Genomic DNA, 23,954 nt, shown 5'->3' on the forward strand with positions numbered 1-23,954 from the left:
CCCTGTTCAGCCTGAAGAACATTGTTCAAATATTAATCAATCCCACACGCACCCAGCCCATCCAAGGACTTCCCCAGCAGACAAGCTGCAAAATAAATGGCACACAGATTTAAAACGTTGGTCAGAAGACACAAGGAAGTCAGAGGAAAAGACTGTTCATATAGAGTGTAGATGATTATGGCCTCAGTGTTGTCTAGTCCGTATGTGCAACCTATGACAATTAGTTTAGTTATTCAGAGGTACAGCACGGAACAGGCCATTCGAGTCCTTCGAGCCACACCACCAGCAACCCACCCGTTTAACTCCAGCCTAATCACCGGCAACTTGCAATGACCAATTAACCTACAAACCGGTCTGTCTTTAGCCTGTGGGAGGAAAGTGCAACAATGGCTTCAACTGTGCTCAATGTTCCATGTTCTATGTTCTTATCATTGTGTACACCTCTATCAAGCCAGCTCTCATCCTCCTTCACTCCAAAGAGAAAAGCCCCAGCTCACTCAACTATCCTGATAAGACATGCTCTTAATCCAGGTAGCATCCTGGTAAATCTCCTCTGCACCCTCCCTAATGCCTCGACATTCTTCCCACAGTGAGGCGACCAGAACTGAACTCCATACTCCAAGTGTGGTCTAGCCGGGCTTTCATGGAGCAGCAAACCCACCCCCCCACCAGCCTTTGCCACAGGTGAGGAGATGGTCAGCAGGTGTGGGGGACACCTAGGAAGACGGCTGTGGGCATTGGAGGTCAAACGTTCCAGCTCCAGAACATCTCTGCAGGAGACACCATGAACTACGGAAGCTGGATCCTACGGCAACACACAGAGTCCTGAAGGAACTCAGTGGGTCGGGCAGCATCTATGGGTGGAAATAGACAGTCAACAGCTTTGGTCGAGGCCCTTCATTTTGGCTTCAGAGCCTCCACAGGGCAGCGTCCCCTGGGTCCAAGTCTACAGCACAAGAGGTTTACCAGCTGGAAATCTGCAACACTCACAAAATACTGAAGGAACTCAGCAGGTCAGATAGCACCTTTGATACAGCACAGTACAAGGCCTCCTGGTTCATCAAGCCAACGCAGTCCACTTACACCCATATGACTAGTTAACCTACTAAGAACAGGAAGGCAGATTACTATCTGAATGGTGTCAAGTTAGGAAAAGGGGAAGTACAACATGATCTAGGTATCCTTGTTCATCAGTCACTGAAAGTAAGCATGCAGGTACAGCAGGCAGTGAAGAAAGCTAATGGCATGTTGGCCTTCACAACAAGGGGAGTTGGGTATAGGAGCAAAGAGGTCCTTCTGCAGTTGTACAGGGCCCTGGTGAGACCACACCTGGAGTATTGTGTACAGTTGTGGTCTCCAATTTGAGGAAGGACATTCTTGCTATTGAGGGAGTGCAGCGGAGGTTTACAAGGTTAATTCCCGGGAGGGCGGGACTGTCATATGTTGAAAGATTGGAGCGACTGGGCTTGTATACACTAGAATTTAGAAGGATAAGAGGGGATCTGATTGAAACATGTAAGATTATTAAGGGATTGGACACGCTAGAGGCAGGAAACATGCTCCCGATGTTGGGGGAGTCCAGAACCAGAAGCCACAATTTGAAAATAAGGGGTAGGCCATTTAGAACGGAGTTGAGGAAAAACTTTTTCACCCAGAGAGTTGTGGCTCTGTGGAGCGCTCTGCCTCAGAAGGCTGTGGAGATGAATTCTCTGGATTCTTTCAAAAAAGAGTTGGATAGAGCTCTTAAAGACAGCGGAGTGAAGGGATATGGGGAGAAGGCAGGAAAAGGGTACTGATTGTAGATGATCAGCCGTGATCACAGTGAATGTCGGTGCTGGCTCAAAGGGCTGAATGGCCTACTCCTGCACCTATTGTCTATTGTCTAACCTGTAGGACTTTGGAGTAAGGGAGGAAACCGGAGCACCCGGAGGAAGCCAGTAGGGTCACGGGGAGAATGTACACTCCTTACAGACATCAGCAGGAAATGAACTCCGTTTGCTGATACTGGTGCTGTAAAACATTATGCTAATCACTTTGATAGCTTGCTTAGGGCATAGAAGACAAAACATAGAACGTAGAACAGACAGGCTTAACCGACAGACCATAATCATTAAGCATAGACAGCAACGTCTCCGCTACGATTATCGCAGTTCCAAGGAGCAAACATCACCCGTATCCTGTCCTGGTCCAATCATGCTGATATCACAAACAAGAGAGCTCACCAATGCCTCTGTTTCCTCAGAAGGCTAAAGGAATTTGGCATGTCCCCTTTGACCTTTACCAATATTTATCAATGCACCTTAAAAAGCGCCCTATCCAGAGGCACCACGGCTTGGGACTGCAACTTCTCTGCTCGTGATCGCAAGAAACTGCGGAGAGGTGTGGACGCAGCTCAGCACATCACAGGAACTAGCCGCCCCTCCGTGGACTCTGTCTACACTGTCTCAGTAAATCGAAGACCATTGGTCAGAAGGTACAAAAGCCTGAAAGCATGTATCACCAGGCAACAACAATAGCTTCCACCCCGCTATTATAAGACTTTTGAACAGTTCCCTAATATGATAAGATAGACTCTTCACCTCACCATCTACATCACTATGACCTTGCACTTTATTGTCTACCTGCACGGCACCTTCCCTGTAACTGTAGCACTTTATTCTGCATTCTGTTATTGTTTTCCCTTGTTCTACCTCAATGCACCGTGTAATGATCTGATCTGTATGGATGGGGTGCATGGCAAGGTAAACGCAAGCAGGCTTTTTCCACTGAGGTTGAACTAGAGGTCATAGCTTTAGGGTGAAAGGTCGTGTATGCAGAACAGAAGTGGTGGATGCGGGTTCAATTTCATTGTTTAGCAGAAGTTTGGATAAGTACACAGATTGGAGGGGTATGGAGGGCTAAGATCGAGGCGCAAGATGAAGAGACTAGGCAGAAAAATACTTCAGCATGGACTAGGTGGGCCAAAGAGCCTGTTTCTGTACTGTAGTATTCTTTGACATTTGACAATAATAAACCAATTTACCAATTTTCTGTTTTTTTATTTTAGATTTCTAGCATCTTTGTCATCTGTTCTTTGGAAAGGAAGATGTTGGAGGTAGTGAATGAAACAGACTGAGAGCAGGGAGAATGTAGACAGAGGGAGCAGGGGGGCTGGGGGAGAGAGAGGACAGGGAAGTCTGAAACTAATACTGGGGGTTAGGGAAAGGGACCCTATCCAATGGAAGCATCTTCAGCAGGAAAACCACCAATCTTCCTCTGCCATACGAAGGAATTAGATCAGAACAGAGAACAACACAGCCCAGGGACAGGCCCTTCAGCCCATAATGTTGTCCCAAACCAATTAAATTAGGAATCAAATGGCCAACTAAACTAATCTCTTCTGCCTATACAACGTCCATTTCCTTTTATTTTCCTCACATTCGTGTGTCTATTTAAAAGCCTCTCACTGCTTCCACTAATAAAGGCAAGTATGCTAAACGCATTCTTATTACAGTTACAGTGAGAGAGCAGTCAGGCAAGGTTCCTGGATGTTTCTGTGTGGGAAATGTTCGCACAAAGTCCAATCTCACAGATGTCCACACCCAACTAGGAGTCAAGTCAGCGACCGGGAGCCAGGACCCAGTGACTCCTGGCTTCGAGTGAGAGAGGGCGAATCTGCCAGGACTCCTACTCCTGATCACAGTGACTCCTGGCTAAAAGAGAAGTGGAGGAGTCAAGCAAAGTCCCCGCTCACGATCACTGACCGGTGCCTCCTAGCTTTGGGGGGGGGGGGCGGGGGAGCGATCTGTTAGGATTCGGGGTCCTGACCACTGCCAAGTAACTCCTGCATGGCAGAGAGAGGGGCAACAAGCCAGCCACTGCCCTGACTCCTTCAGTGAGACTGACCTTCGTATGAAGTTCTCCCAAACAGAAAACATCCACCACACCCCAAGCAGCCCGGTCACTGCAGTCCAGGGGCAAAGGGTGGTTGCCTTGGGCTGATACCCAGGACTGGCCAGAGGTTAGGAAGAGGGTGTTTCCCAACAGGTCAGAGACCACTCCTGCAAGCCTCAATGAGAACTCGAGCCCACCAGCCTCATCCCCCCAACCTTTGCCTGTTTGTCGAGTTCTGCCGACCTCCAGTGCAAAACTACATGTCCATTTGCTTCAATTAGGAGGTGGCAGAGGGCCAGATCGCGGAACGTTTGCTGAATCTGCAGACTGCTCCCTGATGCTCCGTGCTTTTGGGAAGTGAGGCGTAAATCAGTGCCTAAAGAGAAAAGGAATGATTTACCTGGCAGCTGAAGGGTTCAGCAATGCTTGTCCATGTCTGCATGGTTGCTGGGCTGCAGCTCGGTGCCAGCTTTGCGACTGCTCTGCGCACAGACGCAGCTTTGGCTGAAGCTGTAGTACAGAGGAAGCCCGGCTCCACACACCCTCCCGAAAGGACTCTTAGCATGCGCTTCCTTTCAAGTCTGGCTCGCAGTTTACAGCGCATTCCTGCCACAGCTGGCAAGTGCAGAGTTCCCGCGAGCAGGGAGTGTACATGCCACCCAAAATGGGCACAGGTCACCTGCACACCCCCGAGCACTGCACAGTCATGGCAGGGGTCCAAGCACAGTTATCGAGCACACACCAAAGGGAGACAGAAGTGTACATCGGTATCTGAACCAGCTGCATTACTGGCTCATTCTGGTGCAATGGGCACACACACACACACTCACACAATACAGACCGACTTTGGCTTTGGTGGGATTAGACTCAAAGGGCATCACAGCACCGAAACAGGCCCTTTGGCCCGTCTAGTTCATGCCAAAACGTTATTCTGTCTAGTCCCATTAATCTGCACTTAGACCATAGACACACCAACCCACAGCGCTGAAAAGTGTACGGTCACGGACTTTGGTAGAAGGAATAAAGGCATAGAATACTTTCTAAATGGGGAGCAAATTCAGATTTCAGAGCTGTAAAGGGACTTGGCAGCCCTCATGCAGGATTCCCTAAAGGTTAACTTGCAGGTTGAGTTGGTGGTAAGGAAGGGAAATTTAATGTTAGCGTCCATTCTGAGAGGACTAGAATATAAAGAGGAGAAGATGACGGCACGACGACAGCGCACGCGGCCTCTCTGGTGATGATGTCTGTTATCTGTCAAGTAGGGGACTGTGCATAATTCTGATTTGATGGAGACAGATGTGAGAGCACGGAGGAACATCTGGAAAACTTCTGGAATGCCCACTTCGCTGCCACTGCTACTGTGTGGTAACCGGAATCTCCGGAGCAGAAGGCTCCAAAATCCTTGGCTTTGCTTGTTTCAGCGGCCGGGGTGAGGTCGAAGGCGCTCAGCAGAGGATGGCGCTCGGGAGGCTGTATCTGAGGGGCTGGTTGGAGGCTCAAAGTTTTTGGACGGATGGACTCAGTGTCGGCTGCTTCCAAGGCATCGGCAAGTTGACGGTGCCTGGAGGTTTATGGCAGGGAGTTTCTCCCTTTTGCCACCTGCTATCAGGGACTCAGGAGTCGATCGACTTGGGGACTTCGAGACTTTTTTCTGCCGTGCCCATGGTTTGTTCTTCATCAAATTATGGTATTGTTTTGCGCTGCTGTAACTATATGTTATAATTATGTGGTTCTGTCAGTGTCAGTCTTTTGTTTGTCCTGTTTTCTGTGATATCACTCCAGAGAAACAATGTATCATTTCTTAATGCACGTATGCATTTCTAAATGACAATAAACGAGGACTGAGTGTCCTCATAATCTAAAAGCAAGGATGTAATGCTGAGGCTTGATAAGACACTGGTCAGGTCGCACTTGGCGAATAGTGAGCAGTTTTGGGCCTCTTGTCTAAGAAAGGATGTGCTGGCATTGGAGAAGGTCCAGAGGAGGTTCACGAGAATGACTCCAGGAATGAGTGGGTTCCCACTTCAGGAGCTTTACTCAGTAAAGTTCAGAAGAATGAGTGGGGATCTCATTGAAGCCAATCGAATTTTGAAAGGCCTAGATGGAGTGAGGGGGAGAGAATGTTTCCTATTGTGGGGGAGTCTAGGACCAGAGGGCACAACCTCAGAATAGAAGAACGTCCCTTTAGAACAGAAATCAGGAGGGATTTTTTTTAGCCAGTGGCTGGTGAACCTGTGGAATTCATTGCCACAGATGGTTGTGGAGGGCAAGTCATTGGATATATTTAAAGTGGAGGTTGATTGGCTTTTCATTAGTCAGGGCATCAAAAGTTATCGGGAAAAGACAAGAGAATGGGGTTGAGAGGGATGACAAATCAGCCACGATGGAATGGCAGAGTGGACTCGATGGGCTGAATGGCCTAATTCTGCTCCTATGTCCTATGGTCATAATAGGCTGCTCCTCCTCAGATCCATGTGATACACGCCATTCTGGTGTGCCCCAACCAATGCAGGCCCCACCCACCTTGCACACTCATCTGTTCACACCCATGTGACTCACTTCCCCAATGGCACCGAGGGCCACTTCCGAGCGCTTGCTCTCAAGGTGTTGCCTTGCCCTCCTGGCCCTGCTAACAGTGCTTAACTCTTGTTTGCATTCTGCTGCAAGGGTTCCTTGGAGACCACTTTGATGTTCCCGTCCAGAACACTGCTTCCTACCAAAAACAAACAGTGCACAGAGCAGAAATGACGGGAAGTGCCAACGCCAAGTGGGAAAACAAGCTCACCAACAAGGGATGTTTGCTCGAGGCAAGAGCTGCCGAGGGGGCCACGCCCACACACAACAACAGAAGCATGTCCATCGAACACAGCACGGTACAGCACAGTACGAACCCTTCGGCCCACGATGTTGTGCCAACCTTATAACCCACTCTAAGATAAATCTACTCCTTCTCTCCTACATAGACCTGCTTTTTTCTATCATCCATGTGCCTATCTAAGTTAGAGAAACTTATCTGTAAGTTTCTCTATATGTTCTAAATAAGTCCAGCTTATTTTTAGTAAAATGCTGGAGGAACTCAGCAGGTCAAGCAGCACCTGTGGAGGAGATTACATAAAGGTTCAGGCCAAAGCCATTCATCAGGCTGAGAAGGAAGGGGGAAGAGGTGTGGGGAGGGGTAGGAGTACAAGCTGGAAGGTGAAAGGTGAAGGGGGGAAGGGGAAAGATGAGGAATGTTCTCCCAGAGAGGGGAAGCCAGGGGCAATAGTTGGAAGGGAAACAGGTGGTGGGTGGTGGGCAAGTGGGGGCATGGGAAATTCAACCCAAAGGCACACTCAGATGGCACAGAAACAGGCCCTTCAGTACAACTACTCCATGTCAACCAAGATTCCCATCTAAGTTACACACATAAAAGTTGCTGGTGAACGTCCTGACGAAGGGTCTCGGCCCGAAACGTCGACTGTACCTCTTCCTAGAGATGCTGACCGGCCTGCTGCGTTCACCAGCAATTTTCATGTGTGTTGCTTGAAATTCCAGCATCTGCAGATTTCCTCGTGTTTGCGTTTTTAAATTCCCATCTAAGTTCGTCCCATTTGCCCAGGTTTGGCTCAAAACCTTTCCTGTCCAAATGCTTGTTAAATTTTGTTGTTGTACCTGCCTCAGCCACCTCCTCTGGCAGCTCATTGCATACACTCACCACCCACTGGATGAAAAAGTTCTCCTTTGGGTTCCTATTAAACTTCTCCCCTCGCACCTTCAACTCTGTGCCCCCTGGTTCTTCACTCCCAACCCTGAGAAAAGGACTGCGCGCACTCACCCTTCCTCTGCCCCTCATCGGTTCCTCCGACGCTTGGGGATTCGATGAACTGACTGGACCTCAGCAACAGCAGAAACGACGGAAGTTCCTCAGATGTACCACGGAGAGCATTCTGACAGCTTGCCTCACTCCCTAGCATGGAGGCTCCAGTGCATGGGATTGCAAAACGCCGCAGAGCATTGCAAACCCAACCTGCTCCACCATGGGCACTAACCTCCCCTCCACTGAGAACGAATGTCTTCAAAACACTCTGCCTCAAAACGGTGGCATCCGTCGTTAAGGACCCCCATCACCCAGATCAAGCTCTCTCCTCATCGCCTCCTTTGGGTTCCTATTAAACTTCTCCCCTCGCACCTTTAACTCTGTGCCCCCTGGTACAGGAGTCTGAAGACACACACTCAATGTTTCTAACACATTTTCTTCCCCTCCACCATCAGATTTCTGAACAATTTATCTATCTATGACCAGCACCTCATTATTCCTTTTCTCACTATTAACTTACTTATCTTACAGATTTTTATGTCTTTGCCAATTTCACATCATATAAGTCAGTGATAACAAACCTCATTCTAATTCTGAAATTCATTGATCGAGTCACAAAAACAGGCCACTCGGCCCTCCTTCTCCATGCCAGCCTTTTTCCCATCTACACTGGGACCGTACTCTCCCATGCCAGAGCAGAGTACTTTCTCTCCAAATATTAATTCGTTGGAATTGGTTTATTATTGTCGCATGTACCGAGATACAGTGAAAAGCTTGCCTTGCATACTGTTCATACAGATCAGTTCACTGCATGGTGCATTGAGGTAGTCTCGGGGAAAACACAAACAGAATGCAGAATCAAGTGTAACAGTTACGGAGAAAGTGCCCTGCAGGTAGACGGTAAGTTGCAGATCATAACGGGGTAGATTGTGAGGTCAAGAGTTCATCCCATCATAGGGCCATGGAGTTATTTGAGTACTACAACACAGAAACAGGCCCTTCAGCCCATCTATTCTGTGCCTACTTCCATCGACTTGCACTTGGACCATACCCCTCCATACCCCTCCCATCCATCTACCTGTTACCTGTGCTTAACTCATTTTGTTTTATGTGCTGGGTGTGATATATGCATTGTGTGCAATATATGTTTTGTGGGTGCACCATGGTCTGGAGGAGCATTGTTTCATTTGGTTGAATATATGTACAGTCAGAATACAATGAACTTGACATTGTAATTGAACTTAACCAAACTTCCCTTATATGCTGCATTCAACTCACATCCACCGCTTCCTCTGGCAGCTCATTCCACACTCTCACCACCCTCTGAGTGAAGAAGTATTCCTTCAGATTCCTCTTAAACGTTTCACCTTTCACCCTTAAGCTGTGACCTCGAATTCTAGCAACACACATTAAAGTGTCCTGACGAAGGGTCTCAGCCTGAAACGTCGACTGTACCTCTTCCTAAAGATGCTGCCTGGCCTGCTGCGTTCACCAGCAACTTTGATGTGTGTTGCTTAAATTTCCAGCATCTGCAGAATTCGTGTTTGCGACCTCGAATTCTAGTCTCACCCAACCTCAGTGGAAAAAGCCTGCTTGCATTTATCCTGTCTATACCCCTCATAATTTTGTATACCTCTATCAAATCTCCCCTCGATCTCCTATGCTCCAGGGAATAAAGTCTCTTGTTTTATATCAAAATAAACTTTATTCATTATGTACCCAGGGTGGGAATGGGGATAAACTCCCACTACCTATTAAATGCCCCCAGTGGCATGTGCCTCAAATTGCCTCTGACAACCGAGTCCAGTTCCTGGCCTTCACGTGTGGCTTAGCCACTAAGCCTGGCAGAACCGTTTCCACTGTCAGGAGAAGGGGCGAAGGTGGGTTACTGTCACCGTAAAGCCAGTCACTTCAGGCAGATAGGGCTGGTCAGCTGTGGTTGGCAACTTATCTCAGAGAAGAAAAACTCTGATCTCAAACTTCCGCTGCCTTGCGGCCATACCCACTCATGGGGAAGGCTTCAGGAGTAAAATCCCAAGGGAAAAATCCTGAGCCGGAGTTCCTAAGGCAGTCCAATGTCGAGTTCAACGCTGACTGGCAACTCCTGCATCACTGCCGGTGCCAAACTGCATCGGCCTCCGCCGTTCCTTTGGGTTCATCAGATGCATGGAGAGGGGGAGCCTGCTACATGGGCGACAGCTCGCTCTCCATATTGTACTGCCCAGGCCTGCATATCCTGACAGCTAAGACGCAATGGTCATGGTCGACCCTGACCGATGAAAGCCTAGTAATACTACATAATAAAATATTATCTACAAGAATAAACTGTGCAATCCATTTCCATTCTTACAATCAGAGTCAATGTGCTGCTACATTCCGGAAAGCCAATAGAACTGATGCCATTCATATGGGTCCCAGAGGTGGTGCACTTCTGCAATAATTGAGGAGCTCCAGGAAATAAAGTTTTAACCTATTCAACCTTCCCCTATAACTCGGGTTCTCAAGACCTGGCAGCATCCTTGTAAATTTTCTCTGCACCCTTTCAAACTTATTCACTCTTTGAGAAGAGAGGGAGGCAGAAGAAATGAAATTGTAGGCCAGTTAGCCTGATGGGAAGGTGTCGAAATCCATTATTAAGGATGAGGTTTCGTGGTACTTGGATGCACATGATAAAGTAGGCCAAAGTTGGTATGGTTTCCTTACCAACATTGTCTGATAAATCTGTTGGAATTCTTTAAGGAAATAACAGGGAGGATAGACTAAGGAGAGTTAGTGAATGTTGTTGTTTATTTGGATTTTTAGAAGGCCCTTAACAAGGTAAGAGCCCATGGTATTACAGAAAGATACTAGCATGGATACGGCATTAGCTTCCTGCCAGGAGGCAAAGAGTGGGAATAAAGAAGGGCTATTCTGGTTGACTGTCGGAGACTAGTAGTGTTCTGCAGGGGTCAGTATTGAGACCACTTCTTTTCACATTATAATCAATGATCTGGGTGATGGAATTGATGGTTTTGTGCCCATGTTTGTGCACCATACAAAGATAGGTGGAGGGGCAGGTAGGGTTGAGGAAACAGGGAATCTGCACAATGACTGGGACAGGCTGGGAGAAAGGGCAAATAAGTGGCAGATGAAATATAGTGTAGGAAAGTGTATGGTCAGGCATTTTGGTAGAAGGATTAAAGGTGTAGGCTGTTTTCTAAATGAGGAGAAAATTTAAAAATCAGAGGGGCAAAGGGACTTGGGAGTCCTTGCGCAGGATTCCCTAAAGGTTAACTTGCAGGGTAAGTCATTGGCAAGGAAGGCAAATACAATGTTAGCATTCATTTTGAGAGGACTAGAATATAAGAGCAAGTGTGGGATGCTGGGGCTTTATAAGGCATTGGGCAGACCACTCTTGAAATATTGTGAGCAGTTTTGGCCCCCTTATCGAAGAAAAAAAATTTGCTGGCATTAGAGAGGGTCCAGAGGAGGTTCACAAGGATGATCCTGTGAATGAAAGGGTTAAACTATGAGGATTTTTTTTTGATGTCTTGGGTCTGTACTCACTGAACTGGGGATGGGGGAAATTCTCAGTGAAATCTATCAAATATTTAAAGGCCTGGATAGAGTGGACAAGGAGAAGATGTTCCTATAGCTTAGGCGTCTAAGGCCAGAGGACAGCCTCATAACAAATCTCTATTTAGACAGAGATGAGGAGGAATTTCTTTAGCCAGGGGGTGGTGAATTCTTTGCCACAGATGGCTTTGGAGGCCAAGTCATTGAGTATATTTAAAGTAGAGGTTGATAGGTTCTTGATTAGTCAGGGCATCAAAGCTTATAGGGAGAAGGCAGGAGAATGGGATTGGGAAGGATAATGAATCAGTCATGATGGAATGGTGGAGCAAACTCGATGGGCCAAATGGCCTAATTCCACTTTTTATGTCTTATGGTGTTATTGATTGATATCTCTCCTGTAGGTAGACAACCAGAACTGCACACAGTACTCCAAACCTATGACCTCCAGATCTAGTCTCACCCAACCTGATGGAAAAAGCCTGCATGCATTCACCCTACCTATACACTTTATGATTTTGTATACCTCTGCAAGATCTCCCCTCATCCTCCTGCACACTAGGGAATGAAGTCCGAACCCACTCAGCCTTTCCTTGTAATTCCCGTCCTCAAGTCCCAGCAAAAGCCTTGCAAACTTTCACTGAACTCTTCCAATCCAGGGAGAATGCTCATTTGTTAATAAAGAGGTTGGAATGGGCTCAGTAACGCATCCAACTGTTCAACCCTTGTCTCATTAAATGGTTAAGAAAACTCTCAGTAGTCACGCAAAGTTTTCTTCCGTGGCTGCTGGAACCTCATTAAAGTTCAGCCAATAAGAACGCGGCCTGCTGCTGGTCAAGGAACAAAATAGGAAGAGACTGGGTGGAGAGAGTTTCCTGACCCATCTCTGGGGATTTCTGCCTGTACATCAACCAGAAAGAAGCCCAGCTTCAGCACTTTCTTTGTAACTGTAACACTTCATTTGCATTCTGTTATTGTTTTACCTTGTTCTACCTCAATACACTGTGTAATCATCTGATCTTTATGAAGAGAATATAAGACAAGCTCTTCACGGTACCTCGGTACACGTGACGGTGATAAACCAACACCAGTACCCTTACTGAAGTCCATATGGATGACATCTTCCAGCCTGCCCTCACACCCCTTCCTGGTGACCTCTCCAAAACACTCAATTAAAGAGGTTGGTGAGGCCTACTTTGCGATAGTCACCTTCCTACAACAAAGATGTCAATAAGAATGAAAGAGTGCAGAGAAAATTTACAAAGATGTTGCTGGGTCTTGAGGACCTGAGTTATAAGGAAAGGTTGAATAGGTTAAGACTTTATTCCTTGGAGTGAAGGAGGATGATGGGAGATTTGATAGAGGTATATACAATTATGAGGGGTATAGATAGGGTAACTGAAAGCAGGCTTTTCCCACTGAGATTGTGTAGGCCAGAACTAGAGGTCATAGCTTAAGGGTGAAAGGTAAAATATTTAAGGGCAACCTGAGGGAGAATTTCTTCACTCAGAGGATGTTGTGAGAAGTTTAGATAAGTACATGGATGGTAGGGATGTCTTCAGGCTCCTGCACCTCCTCCTTGATGGTAGCAATGAGAACAGAGCATGTCCTGGGTAACTGGGGTACTGAATGAAGGGTGCCATCTTTTTGAGGCACCGTCTCAAATGGGGAAAAGGCAGGTAGGTGGAGATGAGTCCATGGCCAAATCAGCCATGATCTTATTGAATGGCGGAGCAGGCTCGACGGGCCAGCTGGCCGACTCCTGCTCCGATTTCTTATGTTCCTGTGTCTGTTGAAGATGTACTCGATGCTGGGGAGGTCAGTATGCATGATGGGGCTGCACGAGTCTGAAAACCTCTGCAGTTTTTCCCAATCCTGTTTATCGGTGTCCGCATACCAGATGGAGAAGCAACCAGACAAAATTGTACATCGGTAGAAACTGGCGAGAGTCTGTGGTGTCATACCAAGTCTCCCCAGACTCCTAATGAGATATAGCCACTGCCGAGCCTTCTTTGTAATTGTACTGACTTGCTGCGCCCAGGATTGATCTCCAGAGATGTTAACACCAGGAACTTGAAACTGCTCACCCGTTCCACTACTGACACTCACACAGACAGAAACATTAACCCGTCTTTCCAAATACATACAAACCTTACCCTCCAGGGTACCCTCCAGTAACTTGCCTAGCACAGATGTCAGGCTTACTGGTCTAAGGTTTGCAGATTTTTCTTTGCTGCTCCTCTTAAATAAAGGCACAATATTACCACCCTCCCATCTTCAGACACTTCACCCACGGCTAACAATGATGCAAATATCTCAGCCATTGTTCCCGCAGTTAATTACCAGCCTTCCTCGGGCATTCACAGTTAGACTTGATCGGGTCCTGGAGTTCATCATTCACAGTTAGACCTGATGTGCTCCTGGAGATTATCATTCACAGTTAGACCTGATCAGATCCTGGAGTTTATCATTCACAGTTAGACCTGATCAGACCCTGGAGTTTATCATTCACAGTTAGACCTGATCAGACCCTGGAGTTTATCATTCACAGTTAGACCTGTTCAGATCCCGGAGTTTGTCATTCACAGTTAGAGCTGATCAGATCCTGGAGTTTATCATTCACAGTTAAACCTCATCAGATCCTGGAGTTTATCATTCCTGGTTAGACCTGATCAGATCCTGGAGTTTGTCATTCACAGTTAAACCTGATGAGGTGATGGAGTTTATGACTCACAGTTAGACCTGATCAGACCCTGGAGTTTATCATTCATGGTTAGACCTGATGTGGTCCTGGAGTTTATCATTGACAGTTAGACCTGATCAGATCCTGGAGTTTATCATTCACAGTTAGACCGGATCAGACCCTGGAGTTTATCATTCCTGGTTAAACCTGATCAGACCCTGTAGTTTATCATTCATGGTTAGACCTGATGTGGTCCTGGAGTTTATCATTGACAGTTAGACCTGATCAGATCCTGGAGTTTATCATTCACAGTTGGACCTGATCAGACCCTGGAGTTTATCATTCCTGGTTAAACCTGATCAGACCCTGTAGTTTATCATTCATGGTTAGACCTGATGTGGTCCTGGAGTTTATCATTGACAGTTAGACCTGATCAGATCCTGGAGTTTATCATTCACAGTTAGACCTGATCAGACCCTGGAGTTTATCATTCACAGTTAGACCTGATCAGACCCTGGAGTTCATCATTCACAGTTAGACCTGATCAGACCCTGGAGTTCATCATTCACAGTTAGACCTGATCAGACCCTGGAGTTCATCATTCCTGGTTAGACCTGATGAGGCCCTGGAGTTTATCACTCATGGTTAGACCTAATCGTTTAATGCAGACTATCCCCAAGACGCTATCAAGGTCTACAGTCTTCATCACCTGCTGTGTCATAGAATCATAGAGTTCTCTAGTAGAGAACCAGGTCCTTCAGCCCATCACAGCCATGCTGACCCTTCTGACCATGTACACTACTCCCATTTGCCTGCATTAATTAGAATTAGGTTTATTATCGTCACATGTACTGAGGTACAGTAAAAAACTGTCTTGCATCCTGTTCATACAGATCAGATCATCACACCGTGCGTTGAAGTAGAACAAGGAAAAACAATAGTAGAACACAGAATAAAGTACAAAAGTTACGGGGAAAGTACAGTGCAGGTAGACAAGATCTTAATGATAAACACAAGAGATTCTGTAGATGCTGGAAATCCAGAGCAACACACACAAAATGCTGGAGGAACTCAGCAGGTCAGGCAGCATCTATGGAAATGAATGAGCAGTCAATGTTTCGGGCTGAGGACCTTCATTAGGATATCAGGTTCATAGCTGAGAACCCCAGGTCTAAACCTTTCCAAACCATTCAAACATTGTAATACCTCTATCTCCTCCTCTGGCAGCTCACTCTGTACACCCACCACCCTCTGTGTGAAGTGGTTGCCTCTCAAGTCTCTATCAAATCCCTCCCCTCCCACCTTAAACCTGCGTCCTCCACTTCTTGGCTTCCTTCACCTGGCATCCCAGGATCAACCCTGATTGTTGTAAACAACAACCCTGACAACTAGAAATCCAGGGCAAAGGAAGCCCAGGCCACACCCGGGGACTGAAACATTTCCCCGGGAACTCTGCAGCTCGCTCTATATTAAAAGAAGGAAGGACATTCCTGAACGCCAGCCAGCAGCATCACTCATCAGCACTTGAGCACACACACACACGCACGCACAGCTTGCTCTGAGCCCCGGTCAGGACAGCCCAGCACTGGTGAAACTGGGGGGTTCAGTGCCATTGACAGCTTTGCAAGCCCTACTCATTGGGTATATTCAAATCCGAGGTTGCTAGGTTCTTGATTAGTCGATATACCTAAAATTACGGAGAGAAGGCAAGAGAGTGGGGTTGAGAGGAATAATAAATCAGCCCATATTGGAATGTCAGAGCAGATTCGAATGGCTGAATGGCCAAATTCTTCTCCTATGTCTTATGATCTAATGGCAATGAAACATCAACTGCAAAACAAGCCCCTTCCATCTCCCCTACGCATGCACATACACAGACACGCCACCTACCCCAGGAAAGGCCGCCTCGGGCCTCCAGCCTCCAGTAGACCCACAGACATCAGTGCTACTCCCCACTCAGACTGCACTCTCCCTGGTACTTTGCAGATCTCCACGCTTTCGCGATCTCGCTCGAGTAAATCTACGAGAATCCGTAATCCAAATGTTCAAAATTCTCGATGGCCAGGCAGATGGCTCACTCTTCCACGCGGATTGTGAATCCCATTACAGGAAGAGTGTGGGGACTTTGGAGGGGTTGCAGAAGAGTGTGGGGACTTTGGAGGGGTTGCAGAAGAGTGTGGGGACTTTGGAGGGGGTGCAGAAGAACGTGGGACTTTGGAGGGGGTGCAGAAGAGTGTGGGGACTTTGGAGGGGGTGCAGAAGAGTGTGGGGACTTTGGAGGGGGTGCAGAAGAACGTGGGACTTTGGAGGGGGTGCAGAAGAGGTTCGCCAGGATGCTGCCTGGACTAGAGATCATGTGCTATGAGGAGAGGGTAGACAAGCTTGGGTAAGTCACCAAACACTCTCGCTAGAGATGTACCGTGGAGAGCATTCCCACCATCTGGTATGGAGGGGCCGCTGCACAGGATCGGCAAAAGCTGCAGGAAGTTGTAACACACATAAAAGTTGCTGGTGAACGCAGCAGGCCAGGCAGCATCTCTGGGAAGAGGTGCAGTTGACGTTTCAGGCCGAGACCCTTCGTCAGGACTCGTCAGGAAGTTGTAAACTCAGCCAGCTCCATCATGGGCACTAGACTCCCCAGCATCCAGGACACTTTCAAAAGGCAATGCCTCAAAAAGGCAGCATCCATCATTCGGGACCCCCATCACGCAGGACATGCCCTTTTCTCATTGCTACCATCAGAAAGGAGGTACAGGGGCCTGAAGACACACACTCGAAGTTTTAGAGACACGTTCCTTTGACCCCAGCATCTGCAGAATATTTTGTGTTTACGATCCGCTACTCCACTGACCTACCAGCCTTCTCCTTCCCACCCTCCCCCCACCTTCTTTATACCCCTCCCTCCTCAGTCCTGACGAAGGGTCTCGGCCTGAAACGTTGACTGATCGTTTCCACCGATGCTGCCCGACCTGCTGAGTTCCTCCAGCGTGTTATGAGTGTTGCTTCTACCCCTCTGCCGGCCAATTTCTGAATGCACAATGAACACCAGCTCAGCATTTTTTGCTCTCCTTTTGCACTACTTACTTAATATATTTATATATATATTTCTTATTGTAAGTTATCATTTTTCAAATTATTATGTATTGCAGCTTACTGCTACGACAGCACAACGGATTTCACGACACATGCCAGTGATATTAAACCTGATTCTAATCCAGATTCTCCTGGAGCAGAGGCAGAGGGGAGACCGGGCCTGTACGGGTCAGGTTATGATTAAAAAAGTTGTGGGCATGTCTAGTTGGCACTGAAAACTTGGCGACATTTGGGGGCTGCCCCCAGCATATCCTCGGACCTGACAGCAGGTTACAAATTCAATGAGAGGCAGGGACAGGGTAGTGATTCAGAATCTTTCTCCAAGTGCAGACATGTGAAATGTGAGAGGATTTACAGTTAGAAGGGGAAAGTTTTAACGGGATGTGTGGGGCAAGGTTTTTGCGCTGAGACGGGTGGGAGGCCGGAATGTGATGCCCGGAATGGTGGAGGAGGCAGGTAGCATAGAAGCATTTGAGAAGCTTTTAGATACACGAAAGATGATTTAAAGATTAACTTTATTTGTCATCTGTTTATTGAGACATCAAAACATACAGTACAGTGCTTGCATCAACAACCAACACAGTCTGAGGATGTGCTGGGGGCCGCCTGCAAATGTCGCCAAGCTTACAGCGTCAACGTAGCATGTCCACAACTTACTAATCCCAACCCCTACATCTTTGGACTGTGGGAGGAAACCAGAGCACCCAGAGAAAACCCACATGGACATGGGGAGAACCTACAAACTCCTCACCGACAGTGGCATGAATGGACCTCGGGCAGCAGATCCTGTAAAACGTTATCTGAACCGCTACGTTACCGCGCCGCCCCAATAAGCAGGGATTGTGGAAGGATATGGATGGCATACAGACTGAAGGGGTTGTGTAATTAATATTTCAGTAATATCTGTGCAGTCTTGTATATATATTGGTTGATTAATAATTCCTGTTCATTTAAATAATTTATTACAAGATACATATATAAATACGTAAATTGCATACATCATCACACCACCATGTGATACGTAGGCGCCTCAGTTAAAATAAATTCAAAGTTATACCTGCATTCCTGGACTCCTGTATTTTCTTTGAATTAGTTAAATGTTTTGAAGTTACAAAATATAACAGAAGGGATTAGTTTTATCCAGAATTGTGTTTGGCGCAGATGTGATAGGCCAAAGGCCTGTCCCTGGGCTGTGTTCTTGGTGAGTACTTTACTCGCTGTGTACACTGGGCTGAACAACCCTAGCAACAGCCCAGTGGGAGGTCCCTCTATTGAACTTCCAAACCCGACAAGAGCACAGGCTCTCTCCAGCTATGGACGGTCTCCCAGATGTTTCGTCACAGTGCCAAAAGGTAGCACTTCACCGGCTGCAGACTGTCCAATTAGATGATCTAATTGACCTTTGCCAAATGAGCAAGCTGTCTGACAAGGCACTTGTCGATCCCTTGGCTGAAGAGTCTGCAAACTGAGGTGGGAGGCTCGGAATAAAGGGTCAGGTGGTCAGGACTGAGATGAGGGCGGAGAATCTTTGTAGCACTCTGCCCAGGAGGGCTGGAAACTCAATCTGGATGAATTTTATCTAGCGATACAACAGGGTAACAGACCGTTCTGGCCCAATGAGCCTGCACCACCCTTTTACACCCATGTAATCAATTACCTGACTAACCCGTACGTCTTCGGAATGTGGGAGGAAACCGGAGCACCTGGAGGAAACCCACATGGCCACGGGGAGAACGTACAAACTCCTTACGGTCACCTGCGGGAATTGAACCCAGTCACAGGTGCTGTGGCAGCGTTATGCTAACTGTGTCATCCTGGAAGGCCTGCAGATCTGCAGTTTGTGAGTAAGTCGAGGGGTCTGGAGACAGATAGTAAGGCGATGCTGAGCCAGACTCACACAGAATGGAAACAGGCCCTTTGGCCCAACTCGTCCACAGACCATGGTGTCCATCCAAGCCCGTCCATTTGCCTGCACCTACTAAACCTTGTCCAGAGGTCAGATGCTTGATGTCTGTGTGTCTGTGAGTCCGGGCCAGGGACTGGAGATTGTAGGCCAGCTGTCGGTTATTTTGAGGGTCCGGGCCAGGGACTGGAGGTTGTAGGCCTGACATTCGTGATTTTGAGAGTCTGGGCCAGGGACTGGAGGTTGTAGGCCCGATGTCAATGATTTTGAGAGTCCAGGCCAGGGACTGGAGGCTGTAGGCCTGACATTGGTGATTTTGAGGGTCCAGGCCAGGGACTGGAGATTGTAGGCCCGACATTGGTGATTTTGAGAGTCCGGGCCAGGGACTGGAGGCTGTAGGCCCAATATCAGTGATTTTGAGAGTCCGGGCCAGGGACTGGAGGCCTGGAGGCCCAGAGGCAGCCCGTCCTGGGGTTGGAGGCCTGACTGTGTGTGAAAGAAGGTGGCTGGGGAAGGGGCTGGTTTTGCTGTTGTCCAGTAGTTGTTGTGGCTGCCTGTGTTGTTCGGCGGAACACTGTGCGTATGCTATGTTGGTGCCGGAATGTGAGCACACCCTTAGCTTGTGTCGGATTTAAAGTTAACGACGCATTTCACTGTAAGTTCTGATGTACACGCGATGAATAACTCTTAATCAGAAAATCTGAAGAACCTTTCCAATCCACGTATCTGTCCAAAAGTATTTTAGATGCTGTCATCATACCTGTCTCAATCACTTCCTCTGGCAGCTCATCAGATATACTGACCACCCTTTGTGTGAAGAAGATGCCCCTTGGGTCAATTTTAAATCTTTCCCCTATCGCCTTATGCCCTCTAGTTCTTAAACACGAGAGATTCTGTGGATGTTGGAAATACTGAGCAACAAACACACTAAGTGCTGGAGGAACTCAGCGGCTCAGGCAGCATCTATGGAGGGGAATAAACAGTCGAAGTTTCGGGCTGAGTCCCTTCATCAGGGTTGGAAAGGAAGGGTGCAAAAGCCAGAATAAGAAGGCAGGGGGAGATGGGAAGGAGCACAGACTGGCAGGTGATAGGTGAGACCAGGTGAGGGAGAAACTGGGTGGGTGGGGAAAGGGGATGAAGTAAAGAGATGGCAAGGGATAGGTGGAAGGGGTAAAGGGCTGCTCATCGCCCATCCACCGTATTTTTAGGGATTAGTTTTATTTATCACATGTACATCGAAACATATGGTGAAATGCATAGTTTTGCGCCAACGACCAGTGCAGTCCGAGGATGTGCTGGGGGCAGCCCGCAAAAATCACCACGCGTCTAGCACCAACAGAGCATGCCCACAACTTCCCAACCCTAACTTGTGGTCTGTTTAATGTTTTGCACTGTACTGCTGTGTAAAACAACAAACTTCACAACGTGCCAGTGATACCAAACCCGGTAAGATGGCGGCACGTTCAGGCACAGCGGGCTCTACGGGGCTAACTAAAGGTGTTACTGTCTTTTTCAAACATCCCTCTTACAATTGTATCACTGCTGGATGCTCAAGTACTACAGGTCTACCGCATCAGCGAGTCGCCCATTCCCGGAGGAGCTGGGCGTGATGCGGACCGTACCGCTGCCTGCTACAGAGAGAGGCGGTCAGAGTTGGTGCACGAAGGCAGCGCGCAGTCTAACAGTGAGTGATTGTCATAGTTGTTATTCTTATGATTGCAAGACCCTGCTGGACATTGGTAATGTGGAGTGTTGCGACTCTGGTTCACCAGATTACTGGCGGGACCGACAGTGGGGAGCCGTGCGGTCTATACTGTAGCACGGACGAGGCCACATACCACGGTGTCACCTGTTTGCGGCCGCCCAGGAGACAGGCATCGGAGTCAGTGTGGTGCGGCACCCGTGCCAGTGTCGGTGCTGCCCTCCAGTGCTTGCTCGGTGGAGGACAAGCTGGAGACCGCTGCTGCCTTGCTCTTGAGGACAACATCCATGGATTCAGGGATTTGAGTTATTTTTTTTGTGTGACTGCTTGTTTATTGCTATTTTATATATGTGCCTTGTGCTGTGTGACTGTTAGTACGGTGTTTTGCACCTTGGCCCCGGAGAAACGTGGTTTTGTTTGGCCATATTCATGTATGACAGTTAAAGTTGAACTTGAACTAACCCGTAGGTCTCTGCAATGTGGGAGGAAACCCACGTGGTCACGGGGACAACGCACCAACTCTTTGCAGACAGTACCAGGAATTGAACCCCGACCGCTTGTGCTGTAAAGCATTGGCTAACTTCAATGCAACTGTGCCACACTGTATTAGTAAACAGCAATTATTTTCCCTCAGTGTGTCTCTGCTTTGTAGAGGATAATCCCAGTTTTTTTCAATTGTATCTTTATTGCTGTAAATCTAAACCCCCCCTCCCCCGACCCACACACTCTGATGTTTGGTGTATCCAGCACTGAACATCAGCCAATGCCTAACTAATGATTTGTAAAGGATTAACCATTCTTTTGTACTGCATGCCAAAGATTATAAATGCTTTACTTGCAACCCGTCCTCCCAGCTTTTAATGATCTGGTTACCTGCGTTCCCTTCCACTCACATTGCCTTTCTTCCAGAAGGCGGCCTTGTTCACTCCTCTGTGTGAAGGTTGGCAGACATTTTAATTCCCCTCCCCTGTTTCACACCAGCAAGTCTTGTGAGAAAAGGTTGAGTGAGCTAGGGCTTTTCTCTTTGGAGAGAAGTAGGATGAGAGGGGACTCGACCTTCATCAAAGTCCCCATGCCAGGCCACACTCTCTTCTTGCAGCTTTCAGGCAGGAGATACAGGGGCTTCAGGTCCCACTCTACCCAGTTCAGGAACAGTTAATACCCTACAACCATCAGGCTCCTCAACCAGCGTGAATAACTTCATAAGCACAAGAGATTCTGCCAATGCTGGAAAATCAAATTAACACGCACAAAATGCTGGAGGAGCTCAGCAGGTCAGACAGTATCTATGCAGAGGAATAAAGAGCCAACATTCCTTCTTCTGCAGCCCTTTACCTTTTCCACCTACCACCTCACAGCTTCTCATTTCATCCCCCATCCATCTTCACCCTCACCTGGTCCCACCTGCCAGCTTCTTCTCTCCCTCACCTGGTCCCACCTATCACCTGCCAGCTTGTTCTCTTCCTCTCTCCCTCACCTGGTCCCACCTATCACCTGCCAGCTTGTTCTCCTTCTCTCCCCCGACCTTCTTACTCTGTCTCTCATCCCCTTCCTTCCCAGTCCTGAGGAAGCGTCTCGGCCCAAAACATCACCCACTTTTTCCTCAGGTTGGAAAGTCTGTTACCTAAAGATCTCAAAATGACTTTCCTTCCTAATCCCTGTAACTTTCAATTTAATCAATATGCACTGAATTATTGATTGCTGTGATGTAAAGGCATTGTTGGAATGGGTATGGTCATGCAATCTGGTAGAATGAATAAAGGCATAGACTGGTTTCTAAGTGGAGAGAAAATTCAGAAATCAGAGGTGCAAAGGGACTTTAGAGTCCTTGTGCAAGATTCCCTGAAGGTTTCAAAGTGTGAAAGTATATGTATTATCAAACACTACCCTGAGATTCACTTTCTTGCAGGCATTCATAGTAGAACAAAGAAGTACAATAGAATCAGTGAAAAACTACACACAAAGACTGACAAATTGTGCAAATACAAAAAGAAACAAGTAATAATAATAAATAAGTAAATGAACATTACCGAGACCATGAGTTGTAGAGTCCTTGAAAGTGAGTCTTTAGGTTGAGTTCAGTGATCAGTTCAGAGTTGAAGTGAGTAAAGATATCCACTCTAGTTCAGGAACCGAATGGTTGAGGTGAAATAACTGTTCCTTAGCCCAGGGGTGTGGGTCCTGAGGCTCCTGTACCTGCATCTTGATGGTAGTAGCGAGAGAAGAGTATGGCCTGGATGCCGGGGGCTCGTGATAATGGATTAAAGATGGTGCTTTTTTGTGGCAACACTCCTTGTAGGTAATAAACTGTGATAAACTGGGCCGTATGCACCACTTTTTGTGGGCTTTCCCGTCTTGGGCATTGGTATTTCCACACCAGGCCATGAAGCCACCTGTCAAATACACGCCACTGTGCATCAATAGGAGTTTGGCAGAGTTTTCGATGTCACGCCAAATCTGAGCAAACTCCTAAGAAAGCAGAGGCCTGCTGTGCTTTCTTCGTGATGACACGTATGTGCTGGTCCCGGGACAGAACCTCCGATATGATGGTGCTCAGGAATTTAAAGTTATTGACCCTTTCCACCTTCAATACCCCCGATGAGCCCCCAATTTCTTCCTCCTGTATCAATAATCAGCTCTTGGTTTTGCCGATGTTGACTGAGAGCTTGTTGTTGTGGCACCCCTCAGCCAGGTTTTCAGTCTCCTTCCTATATGCTGACTCGTCACCACTTTTGATTCGTCCAAACAACAGTGATGTTGTCAGCAAACTTGAATATGTTTAACTTTCAGGTAGGTAGGTCTGAAATCGGTTAACTTGAAGGTTGTGTTGGTGGTGAGAAAGGCAAATGTAATGTTAGCATTCATTTCAAGAGGACTAGGAAATAAAAGCATGGATGTACTGCTGAGGCTTTATAAGGTTTTATAAGTCAGACCACGTTTGGAGAATTGTGAGCAGTTTTGGGCCCCTTATCCAAGAAAAGAAGTGCTGCTGGCATTGGAGAGGGTCCAGAGGTGGCTCGCGAGAATGATACCAGAAACAAAAGGGTTCGTGTATTAGGAGTGTTTGATGCCTTTTTTAGATGAATGAGGGGGTTCTCACGGTAACCTATCGAATATTGAAAGGCCTAGATAGAATGGATACGGAGAGTATGTTTCCTATAGTGGGGAGGTCTAGAATCGGAGGGCTCAATCTCAGAATGCAAGGACATTCCTTTAGAATGGAGATGGGGAGAAATTTCTTTAGCCAGAGGGTGGTGAATCTGTAAAATTCATTGCCATAAAGCAGAAGTTGACAGGTTCTTGATTAGGCAGGGTGTCAAAGGTTACAGGGAGAAGACAGGAGAATGGAGTT

At 47.4% G+C, this 23,954-nt stretch overlaps 1 protein-coding gene across 7 annotated transcripts in view; it reads right to left on the reverse strand.

Annotated features, from left to right (window-relative positions):
• tns1b (tensin 1b) overlaps positions 1-23,954 on the reverse strand; it is a 392,135-nt gene that overhangs the window by 280,761 nt on the left and 87,420 nt on the right. Inside the window, exon 1 of one of the 7 annotated variants that reach the window (XM_063051468.1) lies at positions 4,274-4,382. The exons of 5 other annotated variants lie outside the window; for them this stretch is intronic. In XM_063051468.1, the coding sequence (XP_062907538.1) occupies positions 4,274-4,315 (42 nt within the window). In that variant the 5' untranslated portion in view covers positions 4,316-4,382. Of the gene's footprint in view, positions 1-4,273; positions 4,383-23,954 lie in introns of those variants that run through there. One more of the 7 variants, XM_063051469.1, reaches the window with a different exon arrangement.

The sequence above is a fragment of the Mobula hypostoma genome, chromosome 6 (assembly GCF_963921235.1).
Source record: "Mobula hypostoma chromosome 6, sMobHyp1.1, whole genome shotgun sequence".
In the NCBI taxonomy this organism is placed as follows: domain Eukaryota; kingdom Metazoa; phylum Chordata; class Chondrichthyes; order Myliobatiformes; family Myliobatidae; genus Mobula; species Mobula hypostoma.